Source organism: Xyrauchen texanus, chromosome 5 (genome assembly GCF_025860055.1).
Source record: "Xyrauchen texanus isolate HMW12.3.18 chromosome 5, RBS_HiC_50CHRs, whole genome shotgun sequence".
Lineage (NCBI taxonomy): Eukaryota > Metazoa > Chordata > Actinopteri > Cypriniformes > Catostomidae > Xyrauchen > Xyrauchen texanus.
This window is the reverse complement of record NC_068280.1, coordinates 33015823-33042533: the sequence shown is the minus strand read 5'-3', so window position 1 is coordinate 33042533 and position 26711 is coordinate 33015823. Positions and strand designations below refer to the sequence as shown.

At 38.4% G+C, this 26711-nt stretch overlaps 1 protein-coding gene across 3 annotated transcripts in view; it reads left to right on the top strand.

Annotated features, from left to right (window-relative positions):
• Positions 1 to 8102: 8102 nt before the first annotated feature.
• LOC127644168 (lysine-specific demethylase 4C-like) overlaps positions 8103 to 26711 on the top strand; it is a 33537-nt gene continuing 14928 nt past the window's right edge. For all 3 annotated transcript variants that reach the window (XM_052127212.1, XM_052127211.1, XM_052127213.1), the window contains exons 1-17: positions 8103 to 8203; positions 9008 to 9183; positions 9790 to 9965; positions 12738 to 12852; positions 13587 to 13780; positions 13914 to 13963; positions 14519 to 14622; positions 14759 to 14896; positions 17645 to 17838; positions 18655 to 18821; positions 18943 to 20666; positions 22282 to 22393; positions 23666 to 23847; positions 23961 to 24180; positions 25500 to 25576; positions 25723 to 25778; positions 26283 to 26391. In XM_052127212.1, the coding sequence (XP_051983172.1) occupies positions 9043 to 9183; positions 9790 to 9965; positions 12738 to 12852; positions 13587 to 13780; positions 13914 to 13963; positions 14519 to 14622; positions 14759 to 14896; positions 17645 to 17838; positions 18655 to 18821; positions 18943 to 20666; positions 22282 to 22393; positions 23666 to 23847; positions 23961 to 24180; positions 25500 to 25576; positions 25723 to 25778; positions 26283 to 26391 (3759 nt within the window). In that variant the 5' untranslated portion in view covers positions 8103 to 8203; positions 9008 to 9042. The remainder of the gene's footprint in view (positions 8204 to 9007; positions 9184 to 9789; positions 9966 to 12737; positions 12853 to 13586; positions 13781 to 13913; positions 13964 to 14518; positions 14623 to 14758; positions 14897 to 17644; positions 17839 to 18654; positions 18822 to 18942; positions 20667 to 22281; positions 22394 to 23665; positions 23848 to 23960; positions 24181 to 25499; positions 25577 to 25722; positions 25779 to 26282; positions 26392 to 26711) is intronic.

Below are 26711 nucleotides of genomic sequence, written 5' to 3'. Positions count from 1 at the left end.
CATGCCAAATGGGCCCCGATAAGCAAAAATGAGCCGCCGCGTTATGCAGAACGGACCACAAAACGGAAAATGCAGAAAAGGACAGCGAACAACCCCCAGTCCAGCCCTGATCACTAGCAAATTATAAAATTAAATGCTCTAGATTATTTTCAACAGCAGAATATGAATATTAACTTTGAAATAAGTGATAAAGGCCTAGCCTATCACAAATATAGCCAGTTATGTTTTCGTTATTGACATTTTAATCAGTCTGCTTGTCCGGTCGGCAAGTAAAATTATCATTCACTGGCCCCTTCAAAGATGTGAATGTCTCCCCAACGGCACCCTGTCAATCAAGGCGTGGCAAGCTGATAGAGCAGCCACGTAAACCCTGAGAGTGGCGGGGCATGTGCCTGCTGACAATTTTTCCTGCAGAACGTCCAGAACTGAAGCAATCTGGCAGTTAACTGGATGTGCATTATGTGCACTGCACCATCTTTCAAAGACACCCCATTTATTGGCGTAACTTCTTCTATTAGAGGGAGCCCTTGCACTTAGAATGGTCTCGATAACTTCAGGTGAAAACCCGGTGCCCCTCAGTTGGGACCCTTCAGGGGCCAAACATGAAGGTTCCACAGCTCGGGCCGGGGATGAAATATTGTCCCCTGCACCTGGGACAGAAGGTCCCTCCTGTCCGGAATCGCCCAAGGCGAGCTGTCGAGGAGAGACATGATCTCCGAGAATCATACCCTGTTCGGCCAACGTGGCGCTATCAGTAAGAGGCAAGACCCTTGCTGGCGAACTCTGGCCAAGACTCCCGGGAGCAGAGAAACAGAAGAAATGCATACAGGCGCATTCAGGGCCATGCATATGCCATCGCGTCCAGACCCACGGAGGCTGGGTGACTCAGAGAGAAGTAGATTGGACATCGCGCTGTCTGTTGGGAGGCGATGAGATCCACTTCCGCTCTGTAAAATCTCACCCAGATTTGTTCCACTACCTCGGGGTGGAGTTTCCACTCCCATGTCGGTATTTTCTGTCTGGACAGTAAATCTGCTCCCACATTCAGGCATCCAGGGATATAAACTGCTCTGATCGACAGGAGCGTGCCCAGGGCCCAAAGGAGAATCTGCCGTGCCAGTCTGTTGAGATGGCGTGAACGTAGACCTCCTTGATGGTTTATGTAAGAGACTACTGCTGTGTTGTCCACCTGCACCAGGACATGGCAGCCTCTCAAATACCGGAGGAAGTATTTCAGAGCCAGAAATATCGCCATCAACTCGAGGCAGATGATGTGCCAATCGAGCTGATCACCCTCCCATTCCCCTTGAGCTGGACGACCACTTAAGACCGCACCCCAGCCCATCAAGGAGGCATCTGTCGTTAGCAATTTGTGACGGCAAGACGCACCTAGAGTGGGACCCAAATTGAGGAACCGGGGTCTGAACCACATAGAAAGGGTACGAAGTGCGCAGCACGTAACCCTTATCTGCCTTTCGGGGCTGGCCCTTGGATGAAATCCCCTGGCTTTGAGCCACAACTGAAACAGTCTCATGTACAGAAGGCCCAAAGGGATCACCGAGGATGCAGATGCCATGAAACCTAGTATTCATTGATACTGATGAACAGTACAACCTTGGCCTAGCCTGACTTTGCTCAGGGTGTTCTGAATGAACACGATTTGAGCGGGAGACAATTGTGCCCTCATCATGATCAAATTCCATACAACGCCCAGATAGGTAATTTCCTGAGTGGGAGAGAGAACGCTCTTTTTACGTTGAGTCTCGGACCCAGAGAAACCAGATGAGCTAAGACGATATCCCTGTGCTGAACTGCCAGTTCTTGTAACTGTGCTAGAATCAGCCAGTCGTTTATGTAATTCAGAATGTGGACGCCCCAGAGTCGCAAAGGAGCCAGTACTGCATCCATTCACACATCATGAATGTGCAGGGTGATAGGGCTAGGCCGAATGGAAGAACCCGATATTGGAAAGATTCGCCCCCGAAATCGAACCTCAGGAACTTTCTATATGAAAATATGCGTCCATGAGGTGATCGTGACCAACCAATCATGATGCTGGATTTGAGACATGACCGCCTTGACAGTTAGCATCTTGAACTTGAATGCCCTGATTGAGCAATTCAAGCCTCGAAGGTCTAAAATCGGAACCAGGAAGTATCTGCTGTAGTAACCTGACTCTTTCTCTGGAAGGGGAACATGTTCTATGGCCCCTTTGACCAAGAGATTTTGCAGTTCTTTCCACAGTAGACATGCTTGTTCCGGTTTCACGGTAGTGGAGACCATACTATTGAAACGCAGAGGACGGCAATCGAGCCGGTCCCCAGTCTCTACGAGGGGGAGTACGACTCGCCACGCTTTGTTTTTGAGCCTCCCTTCTAGAAGGACCGGGGAGGGGCTGGGTGGCCGACGGCCCCTCCCCCTGAGTGTGGCGAGGAAGGAATTGCCTGAAGGCTTCCTTGTTACTCTTTGCCTCCTGGAACCTGGTGATAACTAACTTTTTTTTTTTGGCCACCAGACAGAAATCTGTCTTCTAGTTTGGAGTGTTTGGGGAGGTCTCTTGTTCGTGTGGCCGGTCTAACTGTTGCCTGGCCACAGCCCGAGTAACCACCTCGAGTATATCCTCAGCCGTTTTATTATTGTGTGTGGAATGTTCAGAGGTTCAATGTCCCCCTCATTAACCGAAGAGGTGCCGAAGCGCGCTTCAGGCTTACGAGAAGGATCAGCTGGATCTGGGGAGACAGTGAGCGATAGGGACGGACCCATCTCTCGCTCCTCAGCCAGATCTATTCGAGAGCCCCATGATGAAAGAGTGGGCGCTGGCTCTTGAAAGTAAGCGAGACGAGTGCAAAGCATTTTGACTGTAAACAGATTTCAATGCTCGCACCCGCCCCGCCCCAATGCAAGAGCAGTTGTGTTCTTCCCCCAAACACACAAAACAAAACTGGTGTGTGTCCATTTCAGCCATAGAGAGTAAACATGGGAACACACACCGCTTGCTTTGTTTATCAGTCATTCTTTTTCTTCTTTTTTTTAAAGAAAAGAGAAAGAGAAAGGTTTCTGTGCACTGCTTAACAATACTAACTCCTAACAGAGGAAAGTACAAAGTTCTGGCAGTCAAGAAGCACAACATACACATAATGATCTGAAGACAAAAGATCTGACGATGCACCTGCTACAGGTGCATCCAATGATGTCACCAGGAGAGGCTATAAATTCTGGTCAATTTAATTGACATGTTGCACACATATTCACACAAGTTGTTCCCAAAGCACTAAATCAGCGCAGCATCAAAGTGTAGCTTTTTGACAGGGAACGTTTTTGTTTTTGCACTGGTGACAAAACGACACAGCAAGGCTCTGTTTCTACACTGTCTAAATGCAGTAACCACAGTACCATACACAAACATTTTAAAATCACACATAGCTTTACAAATAAGACTGCATAATAAGATCACGTAACAATCAACATAGTGTTGGGTTTAAACAATCGAGTCCGAGTTGAGTCTGAGTCCAAAAGGGACAGAGTCAGACTCAAGACTGAGTCCATAATTGTCCGAGTCGAGTCCATGTCTGAATGGATCTGTTCATGAATCTGAATTAAAATCGTAACCGTAAATTCAATATCAATATTTTAAGTTTATTTTAAACTTCACAAATAAGAAATACAGTTTGTCAATATAAATGTAACAAAAACACCACCTTTCATATTTAAATTTTATAATTAGTATCCTGCTGAACAGACTTTAAAGTGGTTCAGAATGTCCTTCAACACACTTCTTATAGAGTTCTGCTGACATTTCAATTATTTGTTGCTTTTTCTCATCCACTCAAACATACAACAAAGAAAGTGAAAGCTGCAATAGTCTTTACAACCAGAGTTATTGTTATTTAATTTAGTCTTTATTTCTACTTCATTTTCAGTGTGTCAATTCAATATCTAAAAAAAAAAAAATATAGAAATAAATAATAGTCTATACTGAGATTTCTTGCTGAATCTGCCGACTGATTTGGGAGTCAACACAGTAGTAATTAGCACTCACTGAGAAGTTACATCTCATGATTTGACTGCAAATGCTACATCCTAAAACACTGGAAAAGCCCACTGATAATATTAAGGCCATGTCATCAAGGACATGATTTTCTAGTTCATTTGAGGGAAACCGCACAATGCAGGGCAGTTCTGTATGCTGCTCATGAACCTAAATTCCTTGATGCGTCCGTGTGTGTCTCACAGCAACTGCCGCAGAAGATAAAATAATATTAATTGATATTTGCTTGAGCGACAGCCACGTTGGTCTGCAATCAGTCTGAAATCTTTAAATACCAACCAAAGAAAGTCATCAATTTAACAGAATTGTCCTTCAAATGTGTCAGAGATATAGGCTAAAAAACATGTGCATAAGTTACCCAGTGGTTTACAATAAAATTAACATTTAAAATAAAAATATTATAAACAACTCAAGTCCAAACTTGAGTACCCCAATTCTACAACATTGTACAGTTTTAAACAAATAGCATGTTGTGGCAGGGCGGAGGGTGGGGCCGGGTCATGATTCTGCACACCAGGCCCCTAATTAGGCTGATGAAGCCTGAGAGGGATAAAGGTGAGAGAGTGACAGGCAGCTGCCCGACGCCTGTGTGTGTATTTGTCTTTTTGGTTAAGTTTATCATTAAATTATCATGTATATCATCAAGCCGGTTCTCACCTCCTTCTTTCCATTGAACTGTGTTAAATATGTCAATGACTATTACCTGTTAGCAGGGGTGCCATCACTAGCGCGGGACAAACGTTCAATTAACTTTGGAATGCTGAATGAGAGAGGTAGAGTGCAGTAGAGCCGATTTGCAAGAGTTAAAATGCAGGATAATGAAGCTACACGAGCGGAGAAAATAAATATTGCCGTACAGTATATTAAGTAGTATTGGCATGGCATAGCAATGCCTGTTAGAAGAGACCCCACTGTGCTTGCATTACAAAAATTGCTGCAAACTTGCCACTGACTATTTTCACATGCAAATGAGCTTTGAGGAAAACTTGTGAATTGCAAAATTGTCCATTGTTGCCAAAGGTTTGCTGCAGATTCACCACTACCGGTGAAAAACTGCAAACTTCTGGCAAACATTTGCAGCGAATCCCAAGCTCATTTGCATGTGAAAATAATGAGTGGCAAATTTGCAGCACTATTGGCAGAACTCTAGATTTTTTGTAAGGGTGCTTACGTCAGCATGATTGTGTGTGAACAGACTGCCTACAGTATATGGTGCTGAATATAGTATATATCAGGGGTCGGCAAACTTTTTGACATGGAGTGCCATTTTTTATTTTCCTGGTCAGTAGCTGTGCCGACGAGAAAATATATTGACATCAGAATAAAGGGTTACAGCAGCTAAATTCAGATGTAGAAATCTGCTTTGCATATGAGTACTACTAAATGCTCAGTCTCAAAACACTCTACAATCATCACATCAATGTAGGGACACATACTTTTTATGATTATACTTACTGAGGTTGTAAAATGTTAATTTATAATAAAGTATCATCAAAAATCTACAAATAAAAGCACTGACCCTGTTCATAGTCAATAATCTTTGTTTACAGAGGTAATAATTAGCAAGTAGGCATTAGTGAGAAAGGTCAAGATCATTGTTTGTGCTTTTAAATAACTGTCTAAAAGTGTGAACAAAGTCATTGTCTTTGAATGGATGTGAGAGTGTTTTTTTATGTACCAAGGTGTGTACTGCATTTGTGTGTGTCTGTAATAGAAGCTGTCATTTGCCCTCGGGGCTTCAGTCACTCATATGGAGAGCATAATCAGATTGGTTTCTGTTCAAACCACTATCTTACTCGCCTAGAGCCACTTACATGAATACTGACACAAATTGTCAATTTCAGCTGTCAGCAGCTTGTAAAAAGTTGGCCCATATCTAAAAGACACATTTGCAATGAAACGCTTTAATGTGTAGTACATGCAAGTACATGCAAGATCACAGCTGCAATTTTAATCAAACTGTGTGTTTTAAGCATTATTTTAGGTGCTCATGCATTTTATTGTGATTTACTGATAAATGCTGTCATTGGACTGTCAGGTTTTAAACGTGGCAGACATCTATGAATGGTCTGTTTTGGTAAAATAACATTTACAAGGCATCAAGAATTCACAGTATACAGCTGCTCCTAAATATAACAGCATTAATGAATTATAGGTCTTTCCGAAGCCTGCCTCATCTCACTCTCCATTCTTGCATATACTGGCAAAATACGTAACTGTTAAAACATCAGGTTTAGGACAATGTGTGTGGACTGAGCAGTCAAGTGCTTGATTGACTTCCAGTAAGTGGTGGTCTATTCCTCTTGTGTTTGTTTTTATTACACATTTTGTCCAAAACACACACATATTCATCTGTCTCCCCTTGGCTTCACCACACATATCTTAAATCTATTTACAACCCTGTTGTGTAATGTTTACAACTAAAAAGTAAAACCACATCAATGAATGTGAATGGAGAAAATGTGCAGCTCTTCAACAATAGATGCATCATAAAGAATGCATTAATGACTGTCCCAACTTCTGTTACATTATGAATCCACATAGAATTAATATATGTTTTCAGCTTGCTATAACTTATAATATGAAAGAATATGTTGATACATTGAGATACTGGAAGAGAGGAAAGCACCGAATTCATCTCTCACTCAAAAAACAAGGTTAGCTCGCATTCCTTAAAATGCTGTAAGGAGATAATATAATATTATATGGCAGAATATCTGTACCAGACAATTGCATTGAAAGACAAAATAGTAATACTACTAGAACTTACTGTTATAGCCTAATAGTAATAATATCTGTATTTCATAGGTTGTACGTATTTCTTAATCATTGGAAATTAAACGCCAGCACAACGAAACTGTAAAATAAAAATGTTCAGTTACGTTTGCCAAATTTGAATCAATTTATACAAAACGAATTCTCCATTTCTTTATAATCGTAATAAATACATCAATTTGTCTAGAATCGATCACATTGCGTTTTAGAGGCGGTGCATGAAAGTACTACGGTCTTAATTCCCTTTAATCTGTCAAATTCGTCTCGTCTCGTCCCCTCTGAGACGCGCCTTATCTTTACGCCATAACGTTTATCAACAATATTATTATGCAACATATCACTCACTTTACATGAAGAGTAACACTTTAATTGGGCTGGTAAATAAATGAAGGAGTGAATTGAAGGAGGGTTAGTCCGATTGGAGTTTCTAAGCACTAGAGGACGAGAGACACTTCAGTTTAACCGTTTAATCAGCTTTCAGCGCGAGATCACTCAAATTCAAATTCAAAATGCTTTATTGGCATGACTGTACATAATACAATATTGCCAAAGCTTGGAACACATAGATTATACATAGAGAATAATTATAAAGACATCAAAATAATAAAGTATATAACTTAAATTTAAATGTACAAATTAAATTCATTGTACAAATTAACAGAGTAACAGATTACAATATTTGTGAACATTCGATACCACAGTGTTTTAACACATATATACATACACACACATACATTACGGAGGGTCACTGTGGTGGACAGTAGGGAAACACACTGAGGTCAGACACACACACACACACACATACATTCACCTGCTGTCTCTCAGGCTGTGGCACACACACACGTATCTGGCAGCCAGTGCTGCTGTCTGTCCCTCTCCTAGTAAGGTCTTTATCTGATCTATTTCAGTCATGGCTGTAAAGTCCTGTATTAAGTCAGTGAGTTTGTTGAAGTAGAGTTCTCTGACTGAGCTGTATTTGTGACAGTGAAGGAGGAAAATCTCTCTCTCTCTCTCTCTCTCTCTCTCTCTCTCTCTCTCTCTCTCTCTCTCTCTCTCTCTAAATACATACATATATAAATAAACATTGAGAAAAAAAATATTTTTATAGTGAAACATTTGTTGTAGCCTACATATAAACACATAATAAACACAAGTTTATTTACATACATTTTCCTTTTGTTTGGCCAAAACTAAATCGCGAGTGCTGTGTTGTATTGTTTGACATACAATCCACCAGATGGCACTGTACTCTTTTTCACTCATAGCCAGATTAAGAGAAGCAGACGTGAAATCGTGTGAGAAGAGAGGGCTGTCATGAAGTAGAACAGCTGGGACATTTAAAGGGATTGAACTGCGTGCCCACGATCACAGTATTCTGAGGTATTTGTTATCAATACATTTGAAAGGTCGCGGATGTATTAAGATCACATACTTGGCTTTATCTAAACACTATGGTCTCAGACAAGAACTTTGACAGAAATACCGTAAGACTGGACATTTAATATTGTCCATCTGTCAGCTAATATGCTAACTGTAAATAAACCAATAGGAGAACAGTAAATATGTTCTGTACGATTAAAACCATAAAGCAGAAAGTTTGCATCTATGCGATTAGAATGTATACGTGAATTTCAGCCATAGTTCGTATTTGCTGGATTTTATACCAGTGTTTTATCAGCAGATAATGGAAGTGGGCCTGTATTAAAAAGAACAAACTCATGCAACTTGACGCGTACCCTGTGCAACAAGCCAGTCTCAGTCTTGATGCATTGAGCATCAGTAGTAAATTACACGATATACATAGGGCTGATTTAATGACAGATTAAATTACATTCTGATTTAATGACAAATGATATCAGAATAAAAGCTGCTGTAAATGATCACAGACTCTTTGGTGTTACTGTCGGTTAGACGGTCAGTAATCGCAACAAAGACGGTGATCAAATCCTTTTCATCTGATTTGGCTGTGCAGTTCACATGAGTATGCATCGGGAAATTAAATACAGTTATTGTCTGAAAATAATAATGACAGTTAAAGTAATTCAGTTAAAGGCCGTTTAGATGTAGCTGTTCTACTTTTGTAACCTCCAAACACTACAAATTTGGGCAGACCATATCAAACTGTTGATTTGCATGTAAGGTTAAAAATGTGAAAAGATTATTTGCACGCTGTGTGGTCTGCAGGGAAAGCCTCTGGGAGGCAGGAGGGAGAGGTCAGGATGGCTGGTGTTGGGGCAAGTGCTGCTAACCTTGCCTGTAAAATCATGACCTTCAGACCTACCATGGAAGAGTTTAAGGACTTCAACCAGTACCTGGTTTATATGGAGTCACAGGGAGCTCATCGCGCTGGCCTGGCCAAGGTGGGTGGGTGTGATGCATGCATGTATATTTATGCATGTATGTATGTTTATGCATGTCAGCGAGCCATCCTTACAATGTGGGTTTGTATAGCATCTGTTTAAAAGTCAGTTGATGTATTGAAAATTTGCAATTTTCGTGATATATTTGTACATTTAATAGTATGTTGCAATGTTTGTGTGCATAGTGGTATCTTTGTGCATTTAATATTTGCATGTGAAAAACCACTTAAAGGGATATTTCTGTCATCATTTACTCATGTTGTTCCAAACTCTTATGTCTTTCTTTCTTCGGTGGAACACCGTTGTTGACAGTATTACAGCCTTAGTCACTATTCACTTTTTTTGTATGGAAAACAAACTATCATGACTAACATACCTAACAACTCCTTTTGTGTCCCACTGAAGAAGAAAAAAAGTGATACAGGTTTTAAATCACACAATTTTCACCAACTATCCCTACAATAAAGTGATTTTATATGTATATATTGAAATACACCTCTGCATATTTTAGAGCCTATGATATACGATATAGCCTATGTTAGCCTTTGCCACCAAAAGAGCACCCCTCTCCATGATTCACACAGCAGATCTGAATTATTTTCACAGGTAATTCCACCCAAGGGCTGGAAGCCTCGTAGTAATTATGATGATATTGATGATTTCGTTATACAAGCACCTATTCAGCAGATGGTGGCTGGCCAATCAGGACTCTTCACCCAGTACAACATCCAGAAGAAACCGCTAACTGTGCAGGAATTCCGCAGACTGGCCAACAGTGACATGTAAGTGACACACGCACACACACACACACAAAACTATATTTAAAAGAAGTATGTATATGGAGTACAAATTCCTGTGTCTTGTATGCACATCATCAGTACAATTGTTTTGTAAGTAATTGGCTAGGAACTAAAGGCTAGGCTGCTGCTTTGTATTTCCCAAAAATGCAATGAAATGCATGTTTATGCAAATGTTCATTTTCTCAGGAAAATATTAGGGGATGCAGCAATTTGTAGGTTCCAAGGATGTAGTGTGCAACATTTGGAATTATTTATGATTGTATACTGTACTGAATGCAATAATATATACACACGCACAGGTGGATAAAAGTTTGGAATAATGTACAGATTTTGCTGTGTTGGAAGGGAATTGGTACTTTAATTCACCAAATTGGCATTCAATTGATCACAAAGTATAGTCAGGACATTACTGATGTAAAAAACAATCTTGACAGGCATAATTCTTGACAGGCATAATTTCTTACAGCCATCACTCCAACACCTTATCATTGATTAATCATGCTAAATGGCTAATTTGGTTCTAGAAAATCTCTTGCCATTATATCAAACATATTTGAAAGCAATTTGGTTCATGAAATGAAGTCTTTGTGTTTGTTTTTGAGTTGCCACAGTATGCAATAGACTGGCATGTCTTAAGGTTAATATTAGGTCAAAAATTGCAAAAAAAAAAAAAGATTTCTCTAGAAACTCATCAGTCAAACATTGGTTTGAGGAATGAAGGCTACACAAAGCTTGAAATTGCCCAAAAACTGAAGATTTCATACAAAGGTGTACACTACAGTCTTCAAAGACAAAGGGCAACTGGCTCTAACAAGGCCAGAAAGAGATGTGGAAGGCCAGATGTACAAATAAACAAGAGAATAAGTACATCAGAGTCTCTAGTTTGAGAAAAAGACACCTCACATGTCCTCAGCTGACAGCTTCATTGAATTCTACCTGCTCAGTTTCATGTAGAACAGTAAAGAGAAGACTCAGGGGTGCAGGCTTTATGGGAAGAATAGCAAAGAAAAAGAAAAGGTTAGAGTGGGCAACGAAACAGACACTGGACAACTGATAATTGGAAAAGAGTTATGGCTAATGTTTGGAATAATCTACAGATTTTGCCCTTATGGAAAAAAAATTGGTACTTTTATTCACTAAAGTGACATTCAACTGATCACAATGTACTTTATATAAAAATATATATATGTATGTATGTGTGTGTGTGTGTGTATATATATATATATATATATATATATATATATATATATATATGCTATGCAGTTGACCTAACACTTACTTAGTTGGTTTTAATTCATCGTTCCATGCGTGTGCTAGACTTCTGTTGTACTCTTAAGCTATGTTCACACAGGTAGACATTTTTTGTCATATCTGACTAAAATCCATTTAGGTGTTTTTTGTCTGAACAGGACAAAATCACAAAGCGTCACAATTGTTGACATGCCTGATCTAAACCACATTCATAGGTGGTTTGGAATCTGATTAAAATAGTTTTTTTCTTAATCCGTCTCAGTCTGAATGGTCAGGTAAAATTTGTATGTGTTATTTCCATGATTTGTTGCGCACGACTGGTTGTTTGGTCAGGTGTTGCAATGAGAAGACATATACTGTGTTCTAAGCGGCATCAATGAGCGCGTTTTCATGCACGTTCTTACACCAATTATGTTTAATAAGCCGACAATGCGTGCAGTCATGTAAACTAAATAAACCGCATTCCTTTATCGCCTTAAAGGCTGTAAACAGCTAAAAAATAACCCAATCGACATTTAGCCCATTATATCAATTTCACGTGCCACATGAACACCTTACCCCATGTTCTTACAAGCTCATCCAATTTGAGCATGTGTTGAGCGCATGCCTCTTCACAGTGACATCAAAGTAGAGAATAACGAGATTATTTAAAAAATAATGTAAACGTGGATTTTTCCCTTGTCAGATTTTTTAAATGAGCTGATTTTAGAGAGTAATCGGCATATTGGTGTTCATGTATGATGCCATCATAGGGCACTTTGAAGATAAAACAATAATGATTGCCATGCTGTAAGAGAAGGAAAATAAATTATCACTTTTGAATGGTACACACCCATATGTCATTTCTATGTCACAGGGCAGCCAAAGCAGTGAGATTTATAAAATAATACAGACACTGGCTTTACTCATCAGTCAGAGAAGTGCCAAGATGCACCCGCTGTAAGCCATCACGACTCAATAATGTATCGAATACGGGAAGCTTGAGCATTTTTAAGTGCTTCAATTCAGATTGGGGTTCTCTTCAAAAGTCTCGCTGTCCAACCCTTTTATGCTTTAATATGGGACGCAAAGCCTTCAATACACTAAAAATATAGGACAGTAAGTGTCCCCGTATGGGATAAAATACAGAATGTCCGACTAAAACGGGTCCGTTGTAAACCCTAGCAGCAATTAACATTGCATATGCCTCAAGTTTTTTAAGCTGTTGTCTGTGACAAATGTGTTAATATCTGTATACTGCCTTGTGAAAAGCATCCATTGCTAAACACTCACGCATGGTGAACCTACGCAAGTTTGCATCATTACTATGACAGCAAATGTGGACGTGCTAGCAAAAGTGACTGCAGTTTGAAAAGAGAAAATATCTGATCTGTCCACACATAACCTGCAGTTAAAAAAAAATCTGATTTGAGTAAAAATCTGAATTTTCATGTTGTGAGAACTAAACCTGAGTTTCCTATGAATGAGGTTACCCATCATGAGATGTGTGATTTACCTACTCAGGTACTGCACACCCCGCTACCTGAACTATGAAGACCTGGAGAGGAAGTACTGGAAGAATCTGACATTTGTCTCTCCCATCTACGGTGCTGATGTGAGCGGCACCCTCTATGATGAGGTGAGGATGCAGGTGCACTTCTGAACGTCCAGCGTACAGTTATGTACCTCAAATGATACATTTAACCACACATGAGATGATAGTGTGAATATACCTTTTCTTTATGATGGGAATGACAATAAGACTGTTAGGTATAGACATACAGCCTCTTCAATGGGTTGTACAGTTGTTTAATTATTTTTTTTTGGATTGTTCCACTGACTAAACATTTCAGTAGACAAAAAAACTCCAGACAACATGAGTTGTGGAAAATAAGATGTGATCTAGAAGCTTATGGATAGTTTTGTACAGTGCATGCCTTTTGAAGAGGTGGTAAGTCTATCCCTCACAGAATTTTAATTCATGTCAAAAATCAAAGATGGTGCTACTGTGGACAAGGTCTATACATGTGTTTTATAAGAATTGCTTACTACAGGTCAACATATTAAAGCAAAAAAAAAAGAAATTTTTTGAAATTGATAGAATGTGTAAAATACACATTTTCATAACTGTGTTACAAAACTAAGACATAGTTCTGGTTCTTTTTTTATATAACTTGTATACCATGGAACTGAATGATTATCATATTTATGTACAATGTTACATGGAATTCCATGATATTTATATAAAAAAAAAAAGATTACCTTGGAACATATCCAAAAACAAACAAACAAACACAATGGTACTTTTTTGTTAGTGTTGTATTCTAGTAAGAAGGTGATAGTTGAGATATTGTGTTCCCCCTTGTATCTCAGGATATTGAAGAGTGGAATATTGGGCACTTAAACTCAATCTTGGACGTGATAGAGGAGGACTGTGGTGTTTCCATTCAGGGAGTAAACACACCCTATTTATACTTTGGCATGTGGAAGACCAGCTTCTCCTGGCACACAGAGGACATGGACCTCTACAGTATCAACTACCTGCACTTTGGCGAGCCCAAATCCTGGTAGCACTCACTTTGGTGTATTTTATTAGATGTACTTCATACAGTGACTATGAGGATGTCTTTCAGTCCTGAAATATTGCTATTGAACCACCATTTTATGTGAAAAAAATAAATAAGTGTACAAATTCTGCAGGTATGCCATCCCTCCAGAGCATGGGAAGAGACTAGAGCGTCTTGCTATAGGTAAATCTCTTACAGTAGTATTCTTTCAAAAAAGTATAATAATAATAAAAAAATTATCAGTAGCCAAGGAATGTGCTGCATACAGATATCTTAACCATAGAAGTTAAACCCATTCTGGTGAACCATAGTATATTTCTATTTTTGCAATTTTTATATAGCTCCTGTAATCTACATATTAGAATTTTCTTTAAAGCATTTTTCCATCATTGGGCTGAACAGTTCTGAGCATGGTGAGTAAACGGTTCCAGTAGCATCTCCATTTAAGAACAGTTTGGTATGGTACGATTACAAACCATTCACGCCCTACATTTTCATGCTAGTAGAATGCTTTTAGTATTTGGCGACTCACAATTGGTGACTTGCGTAATCAGATCATTCTAATCCTGATTTAGCAGCACCACAGCAACAAAACAAACTGTAACTGTGCCAACGTCCCAGGACCAATATGTAGCGGTATGGTTCCGTTCGGAGAACCATTCGGCTCGATGGTGGAAAGGCTCCTTTATATTTTTTACAATGTTGTATTTGGTGTGATAAATGTGTCTTTGTCTTTAGGTTTCTTTCCTAACAGCTTTAAAAGCTGTGAGGCATTCCTGAGGCACAAGATGACACTGATATCCCCATCTGTACTAAAGAAATACAGCATACCATTTGATAAGGCAATCCAGTCTTTTTGAATACATTTTAATACATTCATTTTAATAATTTTTTGTAATATTATGCCTTAAGAATACAGTTGTGGTGTCTCCGTTCTCCTCATATATACTGATACATCATACCGTTATATTATTACAGATAACACAGGAGGCGGGCGAGTTTATGATCACATTTCCTTATGGTTACCACGCTGGCTTCAACCACGGCTTCAACTGTGCTGAATCCACCAATTTTGCCAGTATCAGGTGGATCGATTATGGCAAAGTTGCCACACAGGTATTCAGAGGCACTTTTAAAGAACTGTGGCTGATATGATGCAAGTCTGACAAACAGTTACATCTTACATGTTAGCTTCATCTACTGCTGGTGAACATTTGACACCTTTTTGTTTTGAGGAAATTAATTAAATTAATTGGGCTGTATATTAATTAACACATTAATTCAGTTTGATTAAAGGGATAGTTCACTAAAAAATGAAAATTCAGTCATTGTTTACTTACCCCTGTGCTGTTAAACCCATTTGACTTTCTTTCTTTTTCTTAACAATGGGAGACATTGTGAAAAATTTTGAGCTCCGTGACATGCAATGGCAGTTTATTGTGACAACCTCTTTGGCTGTCTTCAGGCTCTTCTATTTCTCCCTGTTTGATTTCTGAGTACTCCGGTTCAAATAAATAAGGCTGGGCATAGAAATGCATATGTTTTTCGACTTAGAACACTTTAGACATGTTTTGGAAGTTACATTTTCTGGTTTGTGTGCAGCTGTGTTTAGTTTTCTGTTGTTATTATTGCTGCTGGTCCAGTTGAATCGAAACTAGGGCTGCCCCCGACCAAAGATTTTCCTAATCGATTAGTATCCATTAATTTAAGCCATTAGTCGACTAGTCATCGCACGTTTATGATATTAATTTAATTACTTAAATATATATATTTTGGGGGGCATCCGATAATGGTTTGAGTTCCAGGGCTGAGAGAGAATGTTATAAGTAACATTGCTAACACTGTTCTACATTACTGAGAAATATTAAACCTTATTAATGAGCCTTTAAAATATAAATTTTACTAGCGCACGCACAAAGTGAATTGCAGCAACACCGGCAAAAGCGGTTATGATTCTGAATGTATCGAAAAAACCAGCAAGAGACTGTCTGAACATTTTGTTAATTTATAGAGAGAAATGCACATTAGGGTTGTGCCGACAGACGATGATCTAGGAGATCGACGATGGTCAGGGTGATCGCCAATAGCTGATACCTTTGACGATGTCAAGACGATAGTTGGCTTGTTTTCCCAATAATCTATTAAATTATTATGATAATCAGACTTATTATTATCAAATTAATATTACAAATAATTTGCCTGTAGACACACCGAAGAAACACACGCGCTTGAAGAAACACACTTTATTATATTATTAAGAACAGATGACAGAGAAGCCGTCTATGCACATATATGACATGCTGATACGGAGGCATGCAATCTCGTGGAACACGCGCGTTTGATTTTAAATATTTTGTTTTTTAAATAAATACATTTTCAATGCAAAATCACTAAAGCAAGAATATTCACTGATCCCTCAGCTCGGGGTTGCGATGTAATTGGATATATATATATATATATATATGAGGGGAACAAAACAAATTTATTCAAACACATGATGTATTTTCCTGGACAACGAAATACCCGACGGGTAGAGAATGCACAGATGAAGCAGGTTCTTTGCCAGAGAGATGTTGTAAAGCCTTCAATCTTTCAAATAGGAGAACAACACACAATTTAATTGCACTTATTGATTTCCAGTTTCATTTGAACTTTTAGTTAAAATAAATAAAAAATAAAGTTTAAAGTTTGAAATCAAGGTGTCTTGCTTTATTGTATAGGTTTAACCCTAACCCGACAAAAAGCTCACTTGAAGCAGGTGCAGCCACGTAAATTCTGCTGTCGTGCAAGTAGCTCTAAAGCTTGCGCAGGAGATCAATGGTTGGTCAAGAGTTTCACTTAATAATAAATTAGATTTCAGTTTGTCAAGTTATTTTTTTATTTTCATTTTCATGTGCCTTCAGAACAAGCATGAGGTGCATACAATAATTTATTAGACTTATGAATTATACTTTTGAAGCTCAAATAGGTGGTCACCATAAACTTCCATTGTATGACATCAATGAGCACAATTTGTTCATAATTTCTCCTTTTGTGTTGAGAAAAAGAAAGAAAGTCATATGGGATAACAACATAGAGGTGAATAAACAATGACTGCATTTTCAATTTTGGGTGAATTATCCCTTTAATACTATAAAAACAAAATATACATATTTTCTTTAAGCATGCCCCTGGACCATAATTAGGAACAGTACAACCATCGAAGTAATTCAAGCTTGTCTAAATATATATATATATATTTTTTTTTATTTGTTCTTTTGATGGTTCTGCAAGACCGAAACAAGTCTGATTATCCTTTAAAATTTCCATGTCTACAATTCTACTAAGAGATTTCAGCACTGCATAGTGTTTAAGCATCATAAGCGTTTCCCCACAGATGAAAACTGGAGTTTTTATCAAGCTATACAAAAAAAGGGCAACAATATTAGGCATAAAAATTATGTGTTTCAGTAACGTCTGTATGTCGTTGTAATGTGGTCATCACTTTTATTCATAATTAATCTGGCCTAATTTTATTCATAATTAAAAATTATATTTTCTCGTTGAACGAGATTGCCGAACTGATCAAACGACTTGTGTCCTCTTGTTAAGCTAGTCAGCAGATCCTCTTTCATGAACAAGATGCCTGATTTATTCATTTAGTTTGTGAACGAGTGTATTGGCTTAATTTTATGCAATGCACTGCTGTCACATGATTGGCTGATTAAATAATCGCATGAATAAGCACCTTCTATATTTAATTATTTGGGGCCCTTTCTCTGCAAATATTGACATATGCGATTAATTCGATTGACAGTCCTATTAATTATTTTTATTTTATTTTTTATAAATTACTTAATTTAAATCGGTCTTCTTTGCTTGCAGTGCACATGCAGTAAGGACATGGTGAAGATCTCCATGGATCCGTTTGTCAAGCGATTCCAGCCAGACCGCTACCAAGCGTGGACACAAGGCAAAGATACATTCCCATTGGATCACACCCTGGCCACGCCCAGCACTACTCCTGAGCTGCAGAACTGGCTTCAGAGGCGTCGTTGGAAAATGCCCACTACCCAAAGGTATGAAAGAGTTGACCAAACCAATCTTTTATGTATAAGGCATAAAGCATATTTATGCCAACATATGAATGCTTCTAGCTTTGCCAACTTGATTTTTTCATTGCATTGCAATGTATCAGAACATTTCACAGTGAAAGATTACAAGTATGCTTTGCATTCTCAGTGTTGCAGCAAGGGCTGCCATAGTAGGCATCAGCATAAACTGTCTTCAACAGTCAGTTTTCTCTTTCAGATCAACCACAGACTTGGCAGCACAACAGTTTGAAGAGAATCTTGCTTGTAGAAATGTACATGTTAAAAATGTTCAACTCTGTCTCCACTTCTTTTAAATAGAGCAGATAGCTCAGACATTTGAGGGTAATTCTATTGCCCCTCTGTGTACTGAGGATTGTGACTGCCTCAGTAATGCATGAAAGCATGTTACATGTGTTCAGTGGGACAGCATGCTTACAACAAAAGAAGCAATCACCTCTGTATTTGCGTACCTATGCATAATACTACAAAATGCTACAAGATATATAGTAAAGAAATTTGAATTTATTGTCAGTAAGAGAGCCACATGAATCCAAATAGCCAAATGCTTCCTCTGCCAGCATCATTATTGGAAAAACATCAGTCTCTATTAGCTAACATAATCGGTGTCTATTAGCCATTATCTTGAACCATAAAGTTTTTAATTTGCAAAGAAAAAAACACCCTTTACTAAGAAGCTCAAATAAATGCATCCATTTGCTTGACATGTTCTATTCTTTCATGGTGATTTGTCAGTCAGTCTAGGACAGTGAGTTATACGTCTTTATTTATTTTGTTTAACAGTCTCCATTACCCACGCACATGCTCCAAACGATTGAAAACAGTGGACACCATGCCAATGAAAGGGATTGGTCGAAGGAGTAGAGGGGCAGCTTTAACATCAAGAGACAAGGAAGAGGAAGACCCAGAGAAACCCCAGAAAGAATTGCAGTACTCAAGTGAAATAAAAGGCTAGTACCTTCTCTTTCATTCTCACAATTTGACAGAGTGCCTTTTTCTTAGTTTTAGCCATACACTTAACAATAAGTAGCTAATCTGAATGTTTTACTTCAAATGTTTGTCTTTATTTAGGGCTCACTGGTCCATGTCGACAAATGTGTGTCGTTAAGGTAACAAGAGTTGAGAGTGATTTGTTGGCACACTCCACCAGAAAACTTAAAGAATCTTCTCCTGAGCGAACCGTGACCCCTCCACTGACCACAACATCCAGCCAAAGTGACCCTTATCCTGGTCACACGAACTCCCAGGCATCTTTAACTTTAGAAAAAGGTCAGGTATCCACCAAAACAAGCTCCAATGCACAGCCTGGGCCTGAAACATCCTCAGATAGAGACATCACTATGGATGTGACTCTCGACTCACAAAAAACTTCTAAATGTTCAAATCAAACATTAATGCTAAACTGTGAATCTGCCTCAGAAACAAGTGTACCTTCTATTTCTGTGACCTCCAGTGGTGAAGTTTTATTTTCAGAAAGTGATTCCCAACAAGCTAAAATGAAAACCGATCAAACAGCCACCGATATCTTGATTGAAAGCGGTATTGACTGTTGCACCTCAGCACTTTACAAAGAGCAAAGCTCAATCTATCGACATTTTGAAGACGCAGAACACAAAACAACCTCAGAAATGCAACAGACTATTCAATTTTCCGAAATGCCTCTTCTGACACCTGAGCTCACTGAAGAGGAGAGAGTGAATCCTCAATGTCTTGCACCTGAAATGCCCTCACTGACTCTCGCTGTCCGACCTGACAGTCAGAACACTAGTGTGTCACCTGATTTCCATCTGGAAAAATCACACTCACCTTTTATAACAGATGATATGGGGACATCTTCTGAAATCACCTGTCCAAGTTGGCGATTCACTTTACCCCAAGAAGTTGTCAGCCTACAGAATTTAAACCCAAACATGTGTACAACAAAGCCAGTATCTCCTTCCTTGGTCACACAATGGGAACCACCAGAGAAGAAGTACAAACAAGAAGGACATGAACACACACTCCCATCTGTAGAACAGAACACTGTGGACACTCACACTCCAGTGTCCACTGCACAATTTAGAATCACTACTAACAGTCTTTTACAGCTCTCTACAGTAGCAGAGATGGATTTTATATATGCGCACGACTCTGCATTGATTGATAACTCATGTCCTCCCTCTATTTCATCAGACAGCGAGAATAAGCAAATTTCTCTATGTCTTGAAAAGCAGTCCTGCTCTCTCACTGCGTCCCAGAGCTCCTTCTCAAATTCTACACCCTTTACTTCCACCATTTGGAAAAACCTCAGCTCCCAGAATCCTGCAGTGCTGATTGAGAGCTTACAGCCTGAGCTGGTTGTGGGTCTTACCAAAGGTGAGAGCAATATCACAGACTATGCCCATGACACAATGCCCTACACCCTGTGGTCCGATTCAAGCTGCCAACAAGACAAGTTTCCAGATTCTCTAAACTGCGCACAGACATGGGGCAACCTGGAAACCAGCTCCCTGCAATGCTCAGAGTCAGAGATGGCACAAAATCTACCACGAGATCTGAAACAGCTGAAGGTGGAAGCAGCTGAAGCTTGTGAGCTTGATAAGCAGACTAGCTCTCAGCAACCACAGGAGAATGAGATCAAAGGTCAAGATTATTTTGAAGGTACAAAGTCAGAAAATGATGGGTCAGTGAGTGATTCTGATTCCTGTGAATCTGGAGAGAAAGGTGCTGACACCAGCAGTGAATCCAGTGAGGAGAATGCCATGAGTGACCCTGAATTTGTGGAACCAGGTCTGGAGCCAGGGGAAGTCTGCTCAGTAAGTCCTGGCTAGTGTTGCACCAGCTGTGTGTAAGGTCTCACGTAAGTTGGGATGTAAAGTTCACACTAAGGGGTTAGCAACTACGAGTTAGTTTGTAAATAAGTCAGTGATTCATTTGGTTGCACCACCTGTTCTTAAGGCAAGATTTAGCTAGTAGGTCGTAAGCTCTCCATAATGCGTAGTGGCATAAGATGATGTATTGATCTAATAAGTACCCTTCAAATTTGTACACAGACATATTAAAAAGCAGTGAATTTTAGTTTGATCTTGATACATTGATGTTCAAACCTTGTTTACTTGTGTAAATCTCAGATGTAATAAATTAAATCCCCATTAATATATGATATGTAATTATACATATGCATATACATATGAATGATAATAGATTAGATAAATAGTATATTTTTTCATATGTAAATGTATAAGATCTGTATCTAAAATAAATGAAGGGTGATAAATAAATTCTAATACAACAGGCTGGAAAAATAGACATTTATTAATTTTAATATCCTATATATTTTGAATGTGTTTACCGTGCGACGCCCATAAACTCTGCATTGTGTCTTTACAAGGCCTGCAGAAATAAAATAACAAGCAATAAATCTTCTTTTTCATATGGACCCTTTTCATAGTCTGACACATTTCCACATTATTTAGCAGCAAGTGTAGACTTATAACATTATACTATATATTATATTACCATGGTATTAATTACAAAAAAAGTAGTTACCACTGCAATGGGGTTTTAAATGCAGCTGCTGACCTGGTAGTGTACATCAAGTACATCTTTCTCTTTTCTGACTGTCGAAGTTCATCGCTCACTATTTTTCTTTTTCCTCTTTTGAAAAGTCGTCGAAATAGGCCTTTTTTTTTTTAACTGTTGAGCAAATAAGAATAGAGAAGTAGCTCAACAGGTAGAGCATGGCGCTAACAACACCGAGATCATGGGTTTGTTTCCCAGGGAACAAACAAACTGATACAATGTATACTTTGAATGCATTGTAATTCAATTTGGAAAAAAGCATCTGCCAAATGCATAAATGTATATGAAAAATCATATTTGCTCTGGTCTACCATTCACAACTATAGCAGTTTACCATGCAGTAGTTTACTTCTAAAAACCTGTAAATGGAAAATTGTCCATTGAGCAGAGCTTTTGTCCTAGCCAGCAGAGATTGTGACAAATGATAAGACAAGTGAAAATAAATTTAGTTGATCTTTGGTATCAAGAATAAATATCTTCTGTTTGACTGGTTTTGTTTCGCATTTTCTCTTTTAGTGTGAAATGATCAATAGCTTCGCTGGCAACTTGTCACAACGCACCTGGTTAGGACACACTGTTATATTAACTAGATTTCACTATGAAGTATTAAGTGTTCTCACCTTCATTTCCATCACAATTTGCACTTTTTAATCTGTTCCTTTATATACTTTTACTCTTTCATTATTGAAAGAAAGTTCTATTGGCACAATAAACAAAGCGTCCCATTGCTAAAGCATCAATAAATGTACATATGCATATACACAGATGCACAATAAAGGGAACAACGGTATTTAATGTTTGTATGCTTTCTCTCTCACTGACTTCTCTTCTATCTCTCTCTCCTCACAGTATCAAATGCAAACTTGTAAGAAGACCACCAAAAGTTGGCGTCACCCCCTAAGAAAGCCCACCGCAAGAGCCGTTCCCAGTGCAGTAAAGCAGCAGGCTACCAGTGATGACGGTTAATGTTTAACCATTTTAGTTGTCTATGCAATCAAATTATGATATTATTGGGGATTAGGGATGGGAATCTTAAGAAATCTATTAGTTCTGGGGCTTTATTTATAAAACATGCATACAATCAGATTTTTATCCTAAATTCCATGAATTATATCCTAATTCAAAATAGAGGAATAAATCTGGATTTATAAAGACAACATTTTCTCATATGTACATCAACTGACAAGCATGTGTAGGAATGTTTTTGTGCCCGTGCTCTGGTGTGCTAGTGCACTGACTTGATTTTGATTTTTAGTGGTGCAAATGTGAATCCGTGACAGAATGAATTTATTTATAAATGAAATACATATTAATCCACAGTAACAGAATATTTATTTATAGCCCTGCATGTTTAAATAAATAAATTTTGAGACCTACGAGATGACAGGCTGGAATAATAATTGGTATGTTATATGTCAAGCACATTTTGGGAGGGTAAAAAACATTCACAGATCACATAAAAACATATTTATTACTATATTTTGAATTTGACAATAAACAATAATAGTTATACAAAATATTACTATTAATAATAGCCTACAAAATAAAGGCTGTAAAAGTATTTTTATTGTTAGTTCATTTTGTTAACTAGTGTTAACAAATGGAATGTTTTTGTAGAGTGATTTTAAATGATGTTGCATTCAAGTGTCTTAAGTCCAAGATGACAAAGTCAAACGTTAATGAGTGCACCTTTAAGATGAATTATGATTTGAAAATAGGATGCATTTAGGAAATAGTTTTCAAGTGTACAGACATTTTCATAAATCATTTGTAGGAACATTTATGAAATTGTTTTATGTTCACATTTAAGATCATTTTAGGAACGTCTTAATAAATTAGGCAATTAACAATTTCAATTCCTTGAGAAAGCATATAATTATACTTTATATTAAGTATTAAGGTGTAAGAATATGGACATTGATTGAAGAATGGTGTGGATTTACATTATGGACATATTATGTGATTGTGCTACTGTATAATTTTGATGAATGCAACTGGCTAGGACATCACAATAGAATTTTGTGGTTGTCTTGTTTATTGCCTGTGTCTATTAATTCATGGGCCTCAGTCTTTATCAGCACATGCAGTTCAGGCTGCAAGTTCACTTGCTCAACTATACAATTTGTTGTACTATATGTACTGTAGAAGTGCAGTGGTTCTTGAAAATATTTGTACTTCTCATTTTAATAGAGGGTAATGTGAGTAAATGTTCATGTGTTTGTGTGTGTCTCAGAGACCATAGAGGAGGGCATAGATGAGGAAGAGGAGCCCGAGACTGAGGAATGGGCAAAGCCTTTAGTGCATCTGTGGCAGCACAGGAAAGTGCATCTCCAGCATGAAAGAGAGTACAACATAACTGCAGCTAAAACTGCTCCACACTGTGCTGTCTGCACCCTCTTCATGCCGTATTATCAGGTAACGTTTTGATTGATACTGGACAACCATAGGTACTAATCTTGTGTACAGTATATGCATTATATATCGAGATAAATGCATTTATTTCAAGGTTTTGTTTTGTTCTCTGTCAGCCTGAGAATTCAGAGGAGAGAAGGCATGAAGACTTGATGAGTGCTGCTTCAGAGTCACATGAATCATGTTTACGGGAAGTTGGCTTGAGATCACGACCCCTGATCCCTGAAATCTGTTTTGCGTACGAGGAGGGTCCATGTCCCTTGAATACACTCCTGGAGGAGGATGGATCCAGTCCACTTGTGGCCTGCAACAATTGCTGTGTTCAAGTTCATGCCAGTATGTTTATGAGATCACCCAACAACACACTATCTCTTAACAACACACTAACTTATACTAACTAACGCTAATATTAATGCATACACAAAATGTATGTTTGTGGTGTTCAGTTGCACTTTAAATGACTATATAATGTGTTTGTCTTAAGTACAAAAATCATTCAAACTGACTTTATAAAATTCCATAAAACTTATACCAGTAATAGGCTTCTGCAGATAATTTAACTAGAAGTTTTTTTTTTTTCTTCCTTTTGTTTGATAATAATTTATTATGTGAGAATTAGCCACACAATGTGTACTGTATTTGATGAAGGATTAACTTTTAGGCCAATAAAACAGCACGTTATTTTATGTATGCATGCACAGGGACGTGGGCATTGTCTCGTGACAATGCCCACGTAAAAACAACTGTGAAAACTATCTGCTCTGGTTTTGTTAAACAAGCACCATTTAAGCACAAGGAACAATTATCTTGGTATATATAACACTTACAGTTTAGAAGAGCCGTCTGACTCACGATTCACCGCTGTTCATTTATACCCAGTATTTTGAACATCATGTCGCCTCAGCTGACTAAGTGTCAAGTCGATCCGCACTTCTGGAAATAGTAGGTCATCTGGGTATTTCTCGCTTACTGCTTCAAGAATACTGTGGTCTTGGACGTACTACTCCATTAGCGTACAGTTTTTTTGCATACTATGTAGTAGGGAAATATGGATATTCGGATGCAGCATAGATCTCAAGATCGGTGCTCCATTGCTACAGGCTTTGGTCATACTTGATTTAGAAAAAAATTATATTTAGTAAGTGGTGCTTTTTAAGGCAAGCATCATTTTTACTATTGCTTGCAAACTTCAGCATGTAACTTTTTCTGCACCATTCGTGCTACTGACATGAATGATACCTTAAAAGTCGGTGTTTAACAGAAGTTGTGACCTACTTGCATATTGTGACCTGAATGCGAGTTTGCAGAGACACAGGCCAAACACACACCCCTTCCACCGTGCTGCTGTTGTGCACAGTTGGTTACAGGGGAAATTGAGCAGCAATCTCGATGCACAAATGATCAAAATGGCAACATAAACGCATGAGTGCAATTGCTTACAATGAGGCTGCAGACATTGAGAAACAAGCGAGTAAAAGTTCACATTATTTAAACCTTTTGAACCACAATACACTAAATATAAAGGAAAAAAAGCCCACCGCAAGAGCCGTTCCCAGACTATTCATATTTCATTAGCTTTATTTTTCATTTGCATTCATAAACACTACCTTTCATTAGCACAATGGAGATAATGTAAGCGCTTGATTGGTCCACAGGTTGCTACGGTGTTGCTGCTCATGATTTTGGCCCACCATGGACATGTGACCGATGTTTAAGCAGAGACTTGACAGCTGTACGTAATCATTCAATCAAAGTTTCTTTATCACTGTCACCCGTTTCTTTTTTTACAAACACTTTTTTAACCTAAAAATGGAAAGTGTGGCTGTTTTTTGGTTGCTGATTTACTATGTTTGTCTCTGTTTGTGTGTGTTCTAATAGGAATGCTGTTTGTGTAACCTGAGGGGAGGTGCATTGAAAAAAACCTCAGATGATAGGTAATTTACCCCATTTAGTGCCCATAATGGATAGCTCAGCCAAAACTGAAAATTGTGTCAACATTAGCTGAATCTCATGTTGTTCCAACCCAAATTACTTTATTTCTTCCATGGAACACAAAAGGAGATTTTAGGTTGAATGTTAGCCTCAGTCACCATTACATTTTATATTGCAATAAAAGTGAATGTTGACTGAGGCTAATTAGCTTATTATTAAGCTATTGTTATCTGCCTAACAATTCATTTTGTGTTCCACGGAAGAAAAAATTTCGTACAAGGTTGGAAAAACATATGGGTGAGTAAATTATTTAAAGACAGAATTTTGGGCTGAACTATCTTTTTAATATGAATATAGTGTTGTAAATGTTGAATTACTGTTTATACAAAACAGCATAAGATTGGGCATACGTTTTTTTACAACAATTCTCCACTATTTAAATAGACATATTAAGGCCAGTATTCTCAGATGTAGTGCAAGCAGCTCATGAATTATACATGCTGTAGATGGGCCCATGTGATGTGTGCTGTGGGTCTTCCTGAGGTGAAGTTCATTGATGTGGTGAAGAGAGCTCCTATTGACATCAGTGGCATACCTGTACAGAGATATAAACTGGTGAGCAATAAGCACGAACACACACGCACACACACACACACGCACACATATTCACATTCATAGACACAGACAACATGCAGGGCCACATAAATGTAAAGCCCCCGATTCCCTCTGGAGCCCCATTTGCCGTGTCCAGCAACATCCCCCAGCCAGAGGTCGATCGGCAACATGGGAGGTGCACATGTAAACACATTTTAAATGGCGTGAAACGTTGAAAGAAATAGATGGGAGTGCCGCAACTGCAAAAGACGTTCGTGTAGCTTATGTTTATGTTGAATAACAGTCTGCAAAATATCCAAAAATGAGCCACTTTCTATTGA